General features: G+C 41.6%; 1 protein-coding gene across 2 annotated transcripts in view; it reads right to left on the bottom strand.

Annotated features, from left to right (window-relative positions):
* Nucleotides 1-18964, bottom strand: part of HTR2C (5-hydroxytryptamine receptor 2C) — a 217740-nt gene that overhangs the window by 4809 nt on the left and 193967 nt on the right. Inside the window, exon 2 of one of the 2 annotated variants that reach the window (XM_023926911.2) lies at nucleotides 10384-10584. The exons of the other annotated variant lie outside the window; for it this stretch is intronic. Coding sequence (XP_023782679.1) covers nucleotides 10384-10584 — 201 coding nt within the window. The remainder of the gene's footprint in view (nucleotides 1-10383; nucleotides 10585-18964) is intronic. 2 annotated transcript variants of the gene reach the window in all.

Genomic DNA, 18964 nt, shown 5'->3' with positions numbered 1-18964 from the left:
ACCTTTTCCACCTTCTTAGTGATTTTATAGACCTGTTATCATCTCTCCTGTCTGACATCTCTTTTGGAGCTGTAGAATACCATTCTGTTCACTCTCTCTCATCACACCAAACTCATTCTGTACCTTTGATTATCTTTTTTATTTGTTTTAAAGTTCCTTTCTGCCCTTTTAAATAAACAAAAAACCCCTGCACATCTGAGCAGCTAGAGAGCAACAGAATGAATTCTGTGCTCCCCTCTGGGCACCTGGCTGTCACAGAGCACCACTCCTCAGATACGTCTGTGGCTGGCCATGCTCTCCTTGAGCTCCTCCACCCAAGAAATAACCAACACTGAGGCCACTGTTGTGTCTGAATTGCTTTTTTGGAGTTGCTGTGAACATCACAGGTAATAAAACTAATCCTGTGGGACTCTGAATTTCTAAAACAGGAAGAATTACATGTTAAAGAGATTAACCAGGGCATTTTTTCCACTCCAGCTAAGTGTTTTGTAGGATTCTGGGAATTCATCTGCAATTTGTCATCACCAGAAAATTACCATTTGGCAGTAATCATGTGACAGAATTTCTTCTGAAAATTAATGATTATAAGTGCCTTCTGTGACTGTAGCATGTGTTTTCTTAGCTCAAGTACTAGTTCCAGGATTTTCTTTTCTTTCCCTCTACACGCCAATGCTCATCAGTTCACCTTTGGCAAGGCAGCTGCCTCCTTTCTGATATGTTACCTTTTATCTTGCTGTGCCAATTTCCTGCCACCACAATAACCTTCACCCCGCAAATCCATCATTAAAGACATCATCCTAATGCCTTGGCTGCGTTAAACCACAGACATTTGGGAAATGGTGCAAGTTAGACTGAGCACTCTTTACATGAAGAAGAAATCTGAATTAGGTCAATGGCATTACATTGGGATTATATTTGCATGTAAAATTTTATGCTTTAGTGCCCTCTATAACACCTGCCCTTTGAAATAAAACTCCAAAATGAATGAAAGTTCATTCATGAAGTAGTCGTCATTTAAGTTGGTGTTACTGCTTTAGCCAGGGGAAATGAGATGAGGTTTCAGGATATCTTCACACATAAACTGACATTTATGTGACACACATAAAGTACATTTGGGAAGAATAACCTAGTTTTGGGATATGATGGATATACAAATCAAGAGCACTGATGGCAGCCTAAAACTCTGCATGAGCATGAGATAGCTCAGCATTAATGACAGGGAATGAGCATTACAGCATTACAGCTGCTGTAATGGAAAAGTGTCCTCACCTCTCACATAACAAAGTGAGATTTCAAACTGAGAATGCACAGAAGAAAGAGACCACTAAGTTTTTATTTGCACTTTCTTCCAGTCTGGGAAAAGCCCATCATTAACAGCAGTAGGAAGAAAGATGCCCTCAGATAAGTTGGCAACAGGCTTTGATTCAGCTGTCAGCTGGCTTCAGCACTGCTCAGGGGGAGGCACTACCCTCATCTCAAATGGCTTCTTTCACCTCACACCTCTCCTTTGAAACTCCTTCTTTAATATATGATTTATCACCAATCCACTGCACAATTGAGTCTGGAAGGGAACTAACTCTGTGCATATCTTGGGCAACAGGGACTGACTCGCAGTGAGAAGTGTGAAAGGTCTCAGACAGCTCAGAGGGGGCTTCCTTCATGGGGGATTCCTGCAAAATCGCTGCTGCCACAATCCCAAATGCACCAATACCTGCTTGCAGACACAGCTCACAGCCTGGCCCTTGTTTCAGCAGGGGTGCCTTGATCACCCCCAAGGCTCCTGGATGTGGATTGTTACAGATACATATAAAATTATTGGCTTTTCGCAAATATTAAAATGAATATTATATGTATAAGGTTAGAAAAATTTTCTGTATTAATACAGTTTCTTCTATTTCTGTTATTGATGAAACTTAGAAATAGTAGTATAATATATATATATATATGTTAGGCTGTAACATGGTATTAAAATAAAAACTATTTTAGTTTATATAACCCAGAAACTGAAAAGATAGTCAGAAACTCCCCTGCATTCTTAGATTATTTTATCCAGATGAAGTCAGTGGTGACCGACCAGTGCTCCAAGGGAAGAATTTATTGAACCTCTGTTATCAGGGAGTGTGAGACTCAATGGAGCCAAGAAGATTGATCTACTGGGGAAGGGGAGAGTTGAAGCTAAACAAAGGAACATCCAAAACTTAAGAGGAATGTTTGAATCACGTATGAGAATTTATGAATATGTAATAGGGTTCTGTTTTTAAGGGACAATCCTTTGTTAGTAAGGTGTGCTCTCTTGGCTGAATGCTGAGGCACCCGGCCATATTTATACATTTTGCTTTATTTCTATCTCCTAACTGTCTTTCTATTAAACTTTTTAAATTTTATATAAAAAATTGTGAACCTCGTTTCTCACAGGATGAACATGGATGCCTGCCTGACGAGTTCTGCTGTTTGAACAAGTACAGAGAAGGCATTCAGCTCCACTTGACTCAAGCAATCCACAGCACTAAGAATGCAGTTTTAACTGTCCATAATTTAAAGAACTGAGGTCAGTTGGTCAGAGAATACCAAACTCCCCACAGCAGTGCAAGGAGGGTGAGTGTCAAATCAGGCAAGAGGCTCTGAAGCTGACTGCTGTCCACAGCCTTTTGTCAGCGCAGCTCTCTGAGCCCCAGTGCAGAGCATTTCCTGAGCTTCTCCCTGACATACTCTTCATCAATAAACATCAGGCTGACTTAATGAGCTGAAGTCTCCAGCCCCAGAGACATTTTCCAGTTGTGTCAAACAACCCTTTCTTACTAAGGTGGCAGCAAATTCCCCAAAAGAGGCCATGCTGCTCCAAGAACTTGCCAGGTTAAAGTGTTGCATATCACAGTGCTCTTCAGTCTTCTTGTCTGAAGTCCTCTTGGTTGAGGTCTGAGCTCTCCCTGGCACAGCTGGTTTTGCCCCAGCAAGAAAAGACAACCAGCCACTACCAGCAGTAAGCCATGAACCAGGTCCCTGCTAGACTCAACACTGGGAGCTCTGGGCACCCCTCTGCCAGGCAGCAGCTTGAGCAGGACATCCCTTTACACCACAGCAGAGAAGGTGAATGTGATTTTTTTCCTCCTCCACCCTCCTTTAGCTTCTGTTTGACAGAGCAGCAGGAAGCCACAGAGAGATGGATGCTCTGGATTACAAGTCCAAATACAAGTGTTATCCTAAGTGCTGCCAGTCAGCTTTCAAGATGTCCCTAAGCCAGCAGAAATGTTCACCAAATGGGGCTGAGATGATACTGTGGACACTGAGTAACAGATGCTCTTCACAGATTCCAAATTAATAAAACAAAACCCAAATGACTACAAATATAGAGTTATAAAATATTTACTAGAGAAAAAATTGGCTAAAAAGTCCAAAGTGACATTCACAGATACTTAGACTTAAATGAAAAAATTATTAAAAATATATATTTAAAATACATTGTAAAATATATTTTTTGTGTTTAATACCTTGTTTTCTTCAGTGAAAGCTCAGGAGACTGACAGAGATTACAGAGATTACTGAATAGCTGTGTCTTATGGTTATTTCCACTAAAAAAGGGAGTAATTTACACTCTTCTATGAGAGCACATTTTCTCCAAGGACAACTACCTAACTAAAAAAAACAGAGGCTTGTTTATGGGTTTACTCTGTCTTTCCATGTGTGGAATTCTCAGGGCTGAATACAAAAAGGGGTCACATTTTGCTGTAGCTACATGAGCTTGGGAAGGCCAGGGACCTCCTCTCCTGGTGTCAGCACTGAATTCAAAGTCTGCTGTGTCCATGGGAAGAGCTCTGCTGCTGCAGGTGGCTTTGGACCTCACTGCTGCTCTCCTGATATTTACAGACAATTGAAAAGAAAAAAACAAAGAGGAAGCTGTGTGGCTGCCACAAATACACCACTGTAAAAACTGCTGAACACTACCTGTTCAAATCCATATATTTAACCCCATATTTAAACAAACATAAACAAAAATAAACCTCAAATTTAAACTAAAACAAATAATTTGGTTTCTTAACTGAAATGTCTTACAAAAATTCCTGCACATTTCTCTAATTCAGACAGTGAGAAGCAAACCCCAACAGTTAGCAGTCTCCTGACTGGCAGTGTGCAAGAAAAGGCACTGGGTTCAGAAACCAAAGCTCTTCAGAGGAAAATTGAAGAATGTTGGCTTCTGAAGTGTTCAAAATGAATAAAATTCCATATTATCCCCATATTTCAGCAGACTAACTGCAGTGCCTTTCATGTACTAATATTGCAACAATGCCCCTTTGGGGCTGGATTAGGTCTAGTTTTATCTGACCATTCCAATAAAACAACTGTGCCAGCCTTGTATTGGTTTAAAGCCAAAGATAAAAGGGGGCTGAACTTTGAAGGATCTCCCTGCCCGCAGCAAGCACAACTGCAAACAGATGAAAGCCATTACTGACTGTGCCTGGATGAGCTGCTGACCTTTACTCAAACCTTGGGAGAGCACTGAGCAATGTGAGCCCAGACGGAAAAACAGCAAACAACAGTATAAGACAGAAGAAATAAATTATTTTCCCACCCACCCTTCTATTTTGCTGGATTACTTCTGCTGGTCTGCCCAGTGTTTCCAGCTGTGGGGAGGGTGATGGGGCTCCTGCTCACACATAGCTGCTGCAGGGCTGGGCTTCCCCAAGCTCCACTGATGCTCAGGAGCAGAACCTCAGACACAGCACCAGCATCTCCCTTGCCCATGGGAACAGATCTGGTGGGATGGTCAGTCTAATTTCTGTCCAAATTCTTCACACACTGTCACCATCTTCTGCTGTCCCAGGCAAAACTTTCCACTGACATCTAATGACAAGATCAAACCAACCCAAGCTCCCTGAAATCACCTGAAATCTCAAGGTTGCTTCCTTGCTACAAATTCAGCTTGTTATCAGCCAATATGTTCTTCCTCACCTTGATAACTCTTGGTACTGTGCTAGGGAGATCAATGACCCTCTTGGGAATCATGGAACAAACACTCAATCAAAAAAATGTCTTTAAATAAAATATTCTTGTAGACAACTCAAGTGGAAAACAGGCAGATGACACCTTAGTGTTCTGCTCTAGGTCATAAAGAAAATGTTTCTGTCTCACCCATGACCAGCAAGCCGGTGTGAAAAGGTTTTATGAGCAGAAGCCAGCTCTACTGCTCCACCAGAGCAACTTGCAACCCAGCTTGCAATGCTAATGCCACCTCTGCACTCTGGTGAGGCAAACAAAAGTTATCAGATCACCACCAGCACAGCACCTCTGCCTACAGGCCAATCATCTAGAACCCCCATGCTCACAAGAGAAAAATTTTAGTCAAACAGACACTGTCAAACATTCAGTGTCAAGTATAAAAAGGAAAAAAAAAAATTAAAAATAATAAAAAAATACATGAATACAGTAAATTTTAAATCTCCCAGATCTGGAGAGATATTACTTCCCTTGGGCTTTATTAGTATGCAACCATTTTTCTCAGCAATATATGTTGTTACTGTCCCTCTGCCAAGGCTGTGCTGGTGGTCAGCAATCTGTATGCTTTTCCAGGAGATGGAGGGTGCCTGTCTAACCTTTGCTTAGCCAGTAACAGTTGTTTTAGCACTGCTTCCTTGTGTCCAAGGGATGAGCCACAGAGCCAGCCTGCTTAGTGGGAAAGGCTTGAGTAAAATCCCAGGAACACATTTTGACCTTCAATGTGCTGTCTTCTTCATTAGCAGTGTTTTTGCCCTTTTTCCCATGAAACGTGCCCAGTTTTGTGTGCTAACCTGAAGCCTGCAAAGAAATTCCTGGGGTTTTGGTCTTATCCCAAAGCATAATCTCCCAGGAGCAGCTACAGCCCAGCACAGAACTAAGGCTGCCAGGAGAAAATGCGTCTCACATGAGCCATGGGAATGCCTTGCTGAGAAAGGCCCTGATCCCAGAGACACATTGATGAGCAGAAGTGCAAACCAGAACCCTAAATGTGCTCTGAAACTGTGACCTGAGTGACACTGTGAATGAGAGCTATTCCAGGCCCCCTTTGTCTCCATGCACAACCTGCCCTCAGCATATCCCCCTGCCCCAGGAGACCACAATTGCTTTTGTATCACTGGTGCCACTCCAGGCATGTTCCTCAGACTGAGGATTATCTTCAGGCAGAGAGGGGAAGGCTTAGCTGGTATCTGGAGGCTCTTGAAGGACACCATGAGAAAAGCTCGTATGCATGAGGCTGCTCAGCCCCTGTGAGAGACACTCAGGACAAAAACAAAAAGCTGTTGGATGTAAGCTCACTTAGTCTGGGATGAGTGTTTACTGATCCTCGCAGCACACATTTATACTTTTCATACTCTTTCATATTTCTATAAATAGATCTCCTCAACAAAACAGTGAAGTACTATGAAAGTTAAATGGGGATTTAAATTTCATTTTAAAACTTGAATGGTTTATTGTATACACAAACCTCAGGTACTGATCTGAAATCAAAATGATAATATCATTAGTGAGTCAGAGAAAGAGTAAAAATGTTTTCAAACACACACACAGAGACACACACACACACAGCCTGTGGCATCTGCCTATGGCACTGACAACACAGAGCAAAATTTAAAGGATGGCCTTATCTCAGTCACCTATGAACTAAATTTAATTTACACTGCTTCTGAGGATGTAAAACTGTGAGCTGGAAAATTGGTAGCATGTGTAATTTCAGCACTCTATAGCAAATGACCAAACCCTGAACACTCCAGGAAGCAGAGGAAAAGCCCTTCCAGGCATATATCTGGGTCACAAGGAACTTCAGAATCAAAAATGTTTCAGTTATTTTCACATCAGAAGCAATGTGTGTGTACCTCCACATCAATGAACTGCTTTCATTCTGATTTTCAAAGGGATATTTTATTTATTTTAGTATCACCCAGTTAACACTTTCTCCTGTATGACCCAGTGTGCACCCAGGGTTTGACTGGTTCCTCAGCACTCACTCTCTGCCAGAGTGGCCCAAGGCCACCTTCCTCACAGCAGGGCACAGGGTCAGATGGTCAAGTCCCCAAGCTGCTGGTGAAAACTTTGAAACAACAAAAAGTAGGAAATCTTGAAACAATACCAAGATTCTGCCAGCAGGCTCACACCTAAAATTGATTTTCATTTTCAATTGAGAGGATATTTCTGTTGCCTGTGTTTTTATTTTCAGCCTCAGCACAGTGCTATCTATCACAAAACTAATTTTTACAAGCCCAGCCCTTCACAGCAGCCACTTTTTCTCTAGCTGAAGACAAAAGTCTTGCTCAAGTTGTGTTTGCTAAAGCAAAGGACAGATGTCTATGATGTACTTTAATTTGGAACAAAGAGGACTTTGGAAAAGACCTATTCACAAAGAAATTGTCAAGACAGGAGGACTTTGTTATGTTCCCCTACTTTAAAATCTAATCATAAGTTTAGGCTTGTGCAACTTGACAAATTCGTAGCTCAATGAGCAAAGAACCTTTTTTATATTTTGCTGTCAGCATTAACATTTCAGAAAAATGGAATGCAAAAGCTACTGAATTAAGATAAATTACATGCTTTTTACTTCTTTTTTTGAATTCTAATTCAGAAACTGAATTTAGGATTCTTTGCATGGAATGCATTTAAAAGTCTCTTCATCTGTAGCAAGATTTAGGAAATACAAGCTGACTAGCCTGCACTTAAGTGCTGCTCTGAATTTGATACTTAGTCACAAAGAGAAATACACAAATTCTTTCATGATAAACACCAAATTGAGGATGAATTCATTTAACCTATTTCATCCCCTTGAAATTAGCATAGGGTTTCACCAGGCCTTTCCAAGGGACAGGTAAGGTGGTTAAGAGCCAGAAAACAGCAACAATACACTTTGAGTGAGTTCTCTTTCATTCCATGCTCGGTTTATTCCCGTGTCTGCCACATTTCTAAATTCATTTATGAAGTACAAATAGTTATGCTAAAATGAGCTAGACACATATCAAGAGTACTTTTCTTTCTCCATTAATGCAGCCTACTGCAGAAAGCCTGAGTAAAAGGGTAAGCCCTATCACATGCACTGGGGAGGGTGGAAATCCAGCAGCATTTCAGTGCCCTGAACAGCCTGTCTGGGGAGTATTGATCCTGCCTGTATCTTCAAAAAAAGGGATGAAGCAAAGACTCTTCTGGGCCATCAGTAGCTGCATCAAAGAGAACAAACAGAACATAAACAAAGCCCAGATGTGCTGCACACCATCCCAGCTGTGATCCTGACACAGGAGGGCACGCAGGTACAGCTGCATCCTGTGTCCCTTCCAGCCCGGGGAGGGAAGTGCTGCCCAGGACAGTGCTGTGCACTGCAGACTTCCCACTCAGCAACTGCTCACAGCTTCTTCCTAAAGACTTTGGGACGCTGGGGAACAGCTGCAGCATCCACTGCCTAATGGAGGGCTGACAAACCATGTGCCTGGTGGAAATGTGCCGTTCCATCTCCTTTTAAGTCTGTCTTTCAAGCTTCGTTATTTCACCTGTTTGATATCGTAAGTGCAGAGTGGTTAAACATCTCCTGAGGCAGCTGGGTAGGGGTGAGGTGTTTGCACTGTGCAGCAGCACAGAGTCACCTCACCTGTTCTGGCTTAGGTACCTCTCTCCTTGGGGTACAGCAGAGGTCACAATGTGCTTATTTTCCATCATCATGAACCCAATCCTCACCAAACAGCTCCATAACATTTCCATGACACAGGCCTGTGTCTTTACATCTGTTTGGTCAGGCACCAGATATTCTCACCACTCTGCTGAATCAGTGAACCATGCATAAAGTACTTTATCCCTTGGACCCAGAGTCCAAACCACAGCTTGATCCTCAAGGCACTAGTGCAGGCAGCCACCTTCAGCACTAGCCAAAATTTCTAAGGGTATGTCTGCAACATCTAAGGCAGCACAGGCAGAGATCTGCTAGTTAGCTCCAAAACTGGAAGCAGAACAGTTTTATTGCCCAGGTTTTGCAATGTGATTTATACATCTCAGCTGGGGGGAGAGGGGAGTGCTGTCTGTTGGTTCTCCATCCGCACTCCAGTACAATGTGGAGCACAAATTCTGTGCTGATTCTGAGCTGCCTCTGCAAATCGAGCCCACATGAACTTGTCCTCATGTGACTGTTTATGTACTGAATTCAGCAGCTTTCTTTCCCATGTCAAATAGAGACCATAGAGAGTTTAAAATAATAGTAATATAATTTTTAAAAATATTAAATTAATTGATTAAACCAAATCAAATTTCACTGTTTTATTCATTATTTTTCACTATTACCTAGTAGAAATGTAGCAGGCCTGTGACACATGAAAATTTGCTTTAATAGATATTATGCTCATGAGGAGAGAAAGTATATTTCCCCTAATTTATATTTTTTTTGGTTTTTTTCCCATAGCCTTTTCCCAAGGCAAGCCTTTTCAAAATCAGTCCCTGTAGCACCGAGACATCCAGAATCATATTCCACTTCTGAAGCAGGCAAAAACTCAAGAGAAATTCAAATACCTGGACCATGCTTTTCCTTGCAGTACAGCACTGAAAGCAAAAACCACTTTATAAAATATAAATTAAATGTTAAATCCCTGTAAGACTGCATTTTAATCAAGCATAAAAGGCAATACAACAGATGGAAATGATCATACAATTTTGCCCCTGCCTCAAATGTCTCTCAAAAAAACCCCCCCACATTTACAGAGTTCTACGAAAGAAAATCTTTTTCTTTACATAATTCTCAGTATTACAGAGTCATCTTGCTATCATTTTCTGTTTTCTTCTTATTTACTGCTGCTTTATATATTGTGTTTTATCAAAGTAATACAAATGTGTCTTCTCCTATGCCTACTCCTCATTTACTAAGACTTCAAACTTGCTAGGTCAGTGCTAGCAGCAATCCAGCTGTGGCAGAGAGCAGTTCAGGCTATAAAACCTGAGCAGGAGCAGTAAATACCTCGCTGATAGCCTTCAACTCTGTGCTGCTGCACTTAACCCATTAGCAGGACTCGAGAGAGTTTAACTGCAGTGCCCGCAGTGCAGGTTTGTGCTGGCCGAGCTCTGCTAATGCTGTTCTCTGCTTTGTTTGCACAGCAGTTTTACAGCACCACTTGTCCGTGTCACTGTTGTTATCGGCTATTGATAGGGACACGGCAGCAGTGCTCCGGTGTGGGGAGGGCTGGTGCTCTGAAAAATGACTGCTCACTCTGGTCTGTGACCAGCTGCAAGGAAAGGCTTCCATTTCCAGCTATTCTGCTCAGGCATGCAGGCCGGGTAAATTAATTTGAGTATCCTCTTAAAAAAAAAAAATAAAAAAATATCCTAAATGAAAATTGGAGTAACGCTATTATTCATTCAGACACAGTCAAGACCGTGAGCCACGTTGCTTACCTATGGATATGGTCCAAACTGCAGCAATTTTCATAATGGCCTTGGTGCGGGAATTGAAGCGGCTGTGCTCAATGGGATTGCGAATTGCTACGTACCGATCAAGAGAGATGGCACAGAGATGCATGATAGATGCAGTTGAAAAGAGCACATCTAGGGAAATCCATATAGGGCACAACTGTTTAGGCAAAGGCCAAGCATAATCTGAAACATAGAGAGAAAAGAAATGAAAAGAAAAAAAGGAAAGGAAATAATTTGGGAAGGTAGGCCATCATTTCTGAGAAACCATTGGGATATTTTAGCTCTGTGACACCAGTAAGGGCATATGCATGAGGAGTGGAGAAGAAACCTCTCATGGGACTTCTCTGTGGGCAGTTCCTGGCTCTGGACACTCCCAGAACCCCAGAGCCAGTTCCCACACTCCTGGATTCCATGACCAGTAACTGAAGGGCAGTGCCCGCAAGTGACCATTTTAGCAGTTTCCCACTCTTAACCTTTCTTCCATATCTTTACAACATCAAATATTACATTCCTTTATAACTTGCTCATCGCATTTTTTTTCACGGATTGCAAAGCACTTTGTGGCATTAACTTCAGATCCTTTCTAAAACTCCCTTGACATGTCCGTCTCAGTTTCTGTCTGCTGAGGAGAAAGGCAGCAGACAGTTTTTGTGCACAGTCTAACACATAGCGAAATGACACTACCTCACCTTTTCTCCCCAGGCAGTGTGCCTTGATATCAAAGGAATACTTGCCTCCTTACAGAGCTGCTGGGACTGAGTGGCTGCAATTCACAAACTGTTTTGAAGGTAGACAGAGTGGGATGTTATTCTTCGCAGGAACTACGTTAGCAAACAGAACAGACTCGATAGCCACATCTGACAGCAGCTGGCACGCAGCTCCTTTGGGTGCCTGCACTTATTAAACTGTTTACTCAGTGGTGAAGTACAGCTGGAGAATAAAAGCGACCCCCAAAAATCCTCAAGGGTCTTTATTGATATTTAAATGATATTTAAATCAAAGCTCAGAGAAAATTGATTCGTGAATGATACCCCCACATCAGTGCTCAGAATGGATTGTATGAGATCAATAACACATCCTGCCAAGCTCTAGGCTTCTTATCAAAACAAGAGTATCTATAGCAGCTGAAAACATGAGAGACTTCATAATAGTTGAATAATGAGATATTCTCGTGTCTTTATTCAGAATATTTGGTGGATATCTAAAGCAATCTTGAAGTTTACCCCAAGGATCAGAATCATCACTGCAGAATCAATGTTATATTAAGAATGGTGCAGCTCCATCCCACTGATCTCAAATGGAAAGGATGAAACATTAGTCTCAGAAATCATAGTTTGAAACAAATTACCCAGACAAGAGAGACCCAGGATACCTTCATGCAGAAACCTGAGGTTAACTGAACCAGAGTAAATTATTATGAAATGTCCCAGAGAAGCCCAGGAACCTTTCACAAAGAGCACAGTGGAACGAAATGGACACATTAGTTCATTTTACCAGTGCGAAACAAGCAGATGAAGTGCTAAGTACTCACCAAACTCTCTGGGGAGATAAGCCACTCATTTCAGGGAGTTTGCATCACAGCTATTAAATGGACTGTGAGTGGACTGAAATCCACAGCAGCAAGCATTTAAGAGATCCCTGTCAAAGGGAACTAAGTAAAGCACTTTGTGGCTGGAGCATCTTTACTTTAAAAGGCAGTTCTGCTGTACAAATGAATAGAGCTTAATTAAATATGACTCAGCCCCTTTATAACACTGCGATCAAACTCTGTGCCTCCTGCTCACCTTCACACTTTGCAGTAGCTGAGGACATCGTTGCCATCAAGCTGCAACTGAGCTCAGGTTGCAGCTAAGCACACCTTGGATTTGCTGGGTGTTTAACGATGCCTCAGTGAAAGCTCTGGGGAAGAACAAGACAGAAATCCTACAAGTGGTAGCCGTGCTCCCTGTACACCCCAGGCTTTCACTGCCTGCCCACACTAAAACACATTCAGCACGCTTTATCCCTCACTCCTTTGAGTTGCCAGAGCCAGCTTTGTGCTGATGAACCGTGAGCACAAAGGCCCTGAGTGTGCCCTGATGGAGGAAGCGGTCCCTGGGAGCTTGTGCGATCACGACTGTGCAGCAGCCTCTGCAGAGGGGAACAGGGACATTGATGGCTGCTCCCCACATCAGGCAGGTGGCCAGGAAACCTCCAGCATCTCCAGAAAAAGACAGCTGGCCTCCAGGCTTCCTGTGCGTGGGAGCCTCTCCAGTCTGATCATGGTGCTGCAGTGGGTACAGTCTGATGCCTGACATTTGCTAGACCTGGAAGAGGTTTCTACAGCAACCACCTTTTCAGCATTGTTGAATGACGAATAACCTCTCTCACTTCTTCCTTCAAGCTACCCAAACACTTCCAGTGACTGATTCCCCCTGGAACAACTTCTGCCATTGGAGTGAACTAGCACAGCATCACAACCAAAAATCTACCAGCAGCAAAAGCGTGTGAGGACAGGAGACATCACCTGCTGTCAGCCCTGGCACTGCAGGAACCACAGACACCAACACATCCGAGCCATGCTGCCCAGAACTACTGCCCAGGCAAACTGGCAGGATGTTTTTGAAGATAAAGATGGGATGAGAGTTCTCCAAATCCTGTTAGTCTCTCCTGTCCCAGGGCACTCCATTACGCTTCTAGCTGAACAGCCAGTTGTACAAGTAGACATTTTACTTTCTCAGGAAGTTTCCTAAAATGATCTGCAATAACAAAATGTCACTCTGGAAATTTGTAGAATGGCAGCTTGTACACATCACTGTAGCTCGACAGGAAGGGCATAATATATGTTCTATCTCAAAATGTAATTATTTTTAAGTAAGCATGGTGTGTGCCTTTGAAAAACACCTACACAGCCTACAGAGCCAGTAATTTGTAAAAAAAGAAAAACAGCTTTATTCTAATTCTGTTTTGAATAAATGTACAAAACATAGGAAATGTGCCCTGCGACTGTGCCAAGATGCAAACAAGGATTAAAAAAAAGAATCTGTTAACGACGTTATACCTTTAAAACAATTTTATCCTCAGAAACACTCTAATTACAGAGGGTAACATTTCTCTAACTTGTTCTTTTTTCTCTTATTTCATTTACAAAGAATAGCAATTACCCTATATTTAGAAGAGCAGATGACTGAGTGAAATGAATTCTTGGACCCCAGCACCTCTAAGATGTAGTAATTGCATTTCCAATGGAAAACATTCATCTCAGTCCAAATTTGGCTCCAAGAATGAAACAGTGCTAAATACCTGCATAAGCAAAAAACCAATTTTTTTGTACAAAACACTGATTTTTGTTCCTTGAATTAATCTGAGCCCTTAGAATCATATATTTAATACATTGGCAGGTAGACCAGATAGGAGAGTGCTGAAGGGAATTAAATAAATGTAGCAGATCAGAACAAAAGTTGGTATTTCTTTACCCAGCATGTATTCAAACCACAGATTTTTTTTGCCTCCAGATATTTTGTGGGTGGTAGAAGTTTACACTGGCCAAATTCACAGAGAAAAGTATTGCAGTGATATTACTCTGTGATCAAAGTTAGCTTCTGGCTCTGGTCAGAATAAAACCAGAATGTAAAAAATCCTTACAGGAAGGAAACTTCTGCAGAATATTGCTTCAGCCTCTAGGACTGAATAGCATCTCATGGCATCAGTGGTTGATGTGGTTCCTCACAGGACACATGGGACAAACACTCATATTTAACCAGGAGTCATGGTCCCCAGGTAGGACTTCATCTCCTGCCCCAGGAAGAAAAAGCAAACCACAATTCCTGTGTGTCACTGAACAGCTGAGATGAGCACAAACTGTTGGCAGAAAAATAAAGAAACTCAAAGGCATTTTGGCAAAGTCACAGACCATCTCTGTGTGTAGTTACTTTGCTGTCAGATAAGAGCTCCTTACATTTTTTCTGTTTTCCATCAAGAAAGATGGCAGCTATGAAACTGAGTCACTTTTGTCACAGGCTTTATGCATATGGGTAAAAAAAAAGTTTTGCTTAGCATGGTTATGGGCATTGTACTGTTCAGTGCACAAGAGTCAGAATTACCAGCTCCTGTAGGAGATGGTGACTGAATAATCCAAACCACAGCAAATGGAAGCAAAATTAATTATGTCAAATGGTAAAAGAGAATTATTCCAGATTGTAGGAGAATGGTTGTACAGAAAAAAAAAAATTAAAATGTCTGTTCCTTGTACATATTCAGTACTTTTACAATGCAATCTGCTCAGGATATCTCCTGGGAAAATCTAGTATAACACCTAGGAAAAATCTGGAGTAACAGCAACAAAATACCTGTTTTCACAACAATAAAGTGAAGAATTATGTAAAATTCATCTCTGTATCTTCAAGACTGTTTCATGAGAACTCACAACAATCTGCATCAGTAATTTCTTTTCCAGCCATGAACAGGAATTTGGAAAAGGTTTCAGCACACATTGTTGTGTTTAGCCAGTGCCTTGTATCTATTGGGATGAATAAAAGGATAAAAACCATCCTTCAAAATGACACAGGAAGAAAAAAGGTATATTTTATCTCATTATGACATTTGACATATATATATGTACATCTATGCACATTATATATATTATTTATATAAAAGAAACAGCTAACAGGTGCAAAATAAGTACTAAAGATGCTTATGTGTTCAAAAGCCTCTTTTAACATTGTTCATTGGGTTGGCTAAAAACTAAAATACATGTAATATTTCTCATTTTAGGCTTCTGATATTTACAATTAACTTTTAAGTACTTTAATGAATTGAATGAAGACAAAAAAAGGCAGGAGTTTTAATAAATCCCAGCTCAAAGTACAATTTCCCAGCAGTTAAAATGGCCACACCATGTGTGTTTGAAGCACCTTTTGATCATCCTGTAGCTGGCACAGATCTGATTCTGGCCATACACTGACCCAGTGCTCTGACTCTTGGAAAGGTCAGTGGAACAGATCCAGGAGACACCTCAGATAATTCCCTGGGAATTCCAAAATGAGCAGAGTGCCCTATGCAATGGCAGTGCTCGCTTGGGTTCCCTTGCTGTGACCTTGCTGTGACAACAGAGACAGCAACCCAGAACATCCCCCAAACCTGTCACCTCCTGATGGGTTCTGCAGCTTTTGAACGTTCTTTCACACATTCCAGGGAAACCCACTGTTGTGGTTTGTAGAATAAAGCCTACACTTTCCCACTGCTTTTTACCCCCACTGCACCATTGATGCAACTGAAGAATTTTGTACACACCAGACTTTCCAGTGTTCACTTTAAAGTTTTATAGCTGCCACAGGCTTTTCAAAAATAGAAAGCAATTACATACAGTTTTAACATTATTGCATTGCATTATTCCCAAGGGAAGGAAAGAGTTTAAATTATTCTCTTCTCTCTCTCTTATCTAGGAAGTAAAGCATTTCTGAGTCTGAAATACCACATCAGGAAGTGTAAAGCCACGTTATCTCTTTTCTGCTAGTTTGTTTTCCTCAGATTTACATAGACAAATGACTCAGAGACATCCATATCACTCGGAGAGTCACACACCCGAGGGTGCTGAAAATCTCCATCGTGCCCAAGAAGTGCAGAACATCTTGCTTGATTCCCCACAGTCATCAGTGTTTACCAGCATGTCCACAGAGGGGCTCAGGGACACGCAGCCTCCTGGCTAAAGAAACAGCTCAAGGGCTGCACTGCCAATCCTTTTGATTTTATCATCAATAGAGTGGAATTTAATGTTTTTCCAATATATTGAACTCCTGGGTACCAAGTTACATGAGAAATTATGTTTACCTTTAAGTTTCTAGTCTGCATTTTTCTAGAGGAAGAAAAGGTTATCTGGATCCCTTAACTAGCACACGTTCTACCACAGCCAAGCACACAATCTACACACAAAGGATGATGGTGACTTTTAGGAGAAGGACTGTGTTCTTCAGTGCTGCAAGTTCAAAAAGGCTTCAGTGTCCCAAGAGGTGCTGAGCAGAGGATGGGCTCTCAGGTGATGTGATGGCCAAGGGAATGGAGGAGACCACCAAGCAAGAAAAGCAGGTGATCCTGTGTCCAGGCACAGCGCTGGAGAGATCGCTGCTGGCACCCTCCTCTTGACCTGAACATCTGTGAGTAGAAGGCACTGCTTTGCCATAGTGCAACACCACACAAAGGACTTATTTGGATCTGTGCCACTGATCACATCCAGCTGGGCTGTGACACTGTTCCTGAGCTTCAGTTTTCCTCTGAGCTATTTGTTTTTCCACTCCTGGAGCTGTCAGCATGGCAGAAGCGGCCCCCAGGCAGGGAGCAGCAGGAAATGGGCATGGAGCAGCGTGGTCTCCTCTGGAAACCCCCCACCACTGAGGGAAACTCCAGAGGAGCTAAATGTGCCTCCAAAGATATTTTGGTTTTTGTTTGACAAGTTACAGTGATTAATTGATGTGACTGTATTCTATTGCAAATTAAACAATTGCACTCACTATGCTGTTATGAGAATTTTAACTGTTAGATTTTCCTTTCTATCCAGTACTTGCAATGACTTGCAGTCTTGACAGGACATGTCAGAAAGAGGGAAAATTAAAGCTAGAACAGATATAATTATCTGAGCTAGGGAAAGGTTGCTTGAATACCATTTAAGTAATATTTTAAATGCAAGGAGCCAGCTTTCCATATACTATACTTAAAACAACCCTGTTAATAAAATGGGATGTTTGCTAAGAAGCAAATCTAGTGAATATTGTTTTCATCCGAATGCCAGCATCTCTTCTCTTATGGAAATATAAAATTATTCTGGTATGATTTGTCATTCCATAAATCCATGTATTATATTGATTTTTTCATTTATTGGTGGAGACTAAAATTGTGTTTGAAGCCAGAGGAAACATTTCTAGGCTCAATGCTGTTCTCTGCTCAGTTTAAGCATCTGTAGTGGCATCTGGAATTTTTGCATTGAGTGATATGGACAGTTAACAGACCAATGGTACAATAAATTGAATTGTTTCAGCAAGTTCATATAAAGGGTTCCTTCCAGCATTTTAACTCCAAGAGAGTTATGATCTCTTTGCACACTTCTGAGCTACATGATCTTCATAATAATTTATCTAAATGAAACTACTGTTTAATAAAATATTCACAGCAGTAAACATTTTCTATTTGCTGATGTTCTGTATGTCAGCACAGCATCAGGACAGCGTCGTCTCCTTCAATTTCCTTCACGCAGGTCACACATCAGCCTTCACCTGTTATTTAAACACCTAAAAAAGCAACAGTTGAAAGAACACCACACTGGAAAGTAAGCCCACAAGCAAACAAGGACCTCACACAAATACCTTTTAAACATGAGAATATAAGTATTTTCAAATAATCTGTCTCACAACAAAGTGCACAAACACATGTCAGTAACAGGTGTTTTTTCCCCAGTTTTGATGAAATTGAGAAAGATCCATTATCACAAGAAATAGCTGCCAAAGACTGCAGATCATTTGAGGAAACTAAAGCTCAGAACTGAAAATGATGTGGCATTATTCAATTACAGCTGACTGCTGAGGAGTTACCTTAACTGCAACAGAGAAGCCATCTGCTTGAGCTCAGAGTTCCTAATACCAAATCAAGTTTAGACTCTGCCTTCATCCTAGGACTGGCTCTAGGGCTAGTGAGAGGACACAAAACCATAAAGAGGATTTTTTTCTGGGTATTTGGTTTTCTCTCAGCATAACTCAGTGGCAATTCAGATGTCTGTGCTATGCTGACAGCTGCCTGGGAGCCTACATGGGATTAATCCTCTTTCTCAGCTCGGGCTCCCTCCTGACAATGCAGCTGGACAAATTGGCCTCCAATTTGTGATAAAATACCTGATATCAGTAAGAGATAAAATATTCTTTGGATATAAAGGGTTCTTATTCAGAGAACACAGATCTGTCATCTTTAACTAGCCAACATTTTTATTAAATCTTCCAGGAAGATGACAAATTTGATAATAATTTGCATACTCACTGTAAACCATGTTCTGCAAACCAGCAGTGTTGGCTTTGAGCACACAGATGCAGATGTTTGGTCTGCTATGCCTGGCATGTCCACTCAGTATTTTTTCCCTGTCTTGGGATATGCTGTGAGCATGATGTGAGATCTGGTGTTTGAAAAGTGTCAGTGCTTTTGCCTCCCTCTTGCTGCATGCTGCTTGATGTGCCCAGGATGTGATCCTTGTTTTGGCCCTTATTCAGTGCAGCCCTGCACCTGTCCTGTGCCAAAGCAGAGTGTAACCCACACTCAAGAGCTTTGGGGAATTTAGGGATATTGAAGGAGTTCAGTGAATCATCTTTCCCATTAGGGACAGTGGGTTAATGCTCTGGCTGCACTTCATGCCAGTGTGAGGCACCATTTGTTGTCTGACAAGATCAAAAGCCGGTACAAGCAGTTGGTGATACTGATACTGGCAAGAAACCACTTCAACCAAAGGAAAGAAGACATATTTTGGTCATGCTTAGAGAAAATAATTTTCATTCTTGATATTTCTTAGGATTTGCAAAGCACATTCCCTGTTTAGCTTCCTCAAAGGCGA

Source organism: Cyanistes caeruleus, chromosome 14, assembly GCF_971803275.1.
Source record: "Cyanistes caeruleus chromosome 14, bCyaCae1.hap1.1, whole genome shotgun sequence".
In the NCBI taxonomy this organism is placed as follows: domain Eukaryota; kingdom Metazoa; phylum Chordata; class Aves; order Passeriformes; family Paridae; genus Cyanistes; species Cyanistes caeruleus.
Note: the sequence above shows the minus strand (reverse complement) of the source record. Positions and strands in the feature narration are given on the sequence as shown.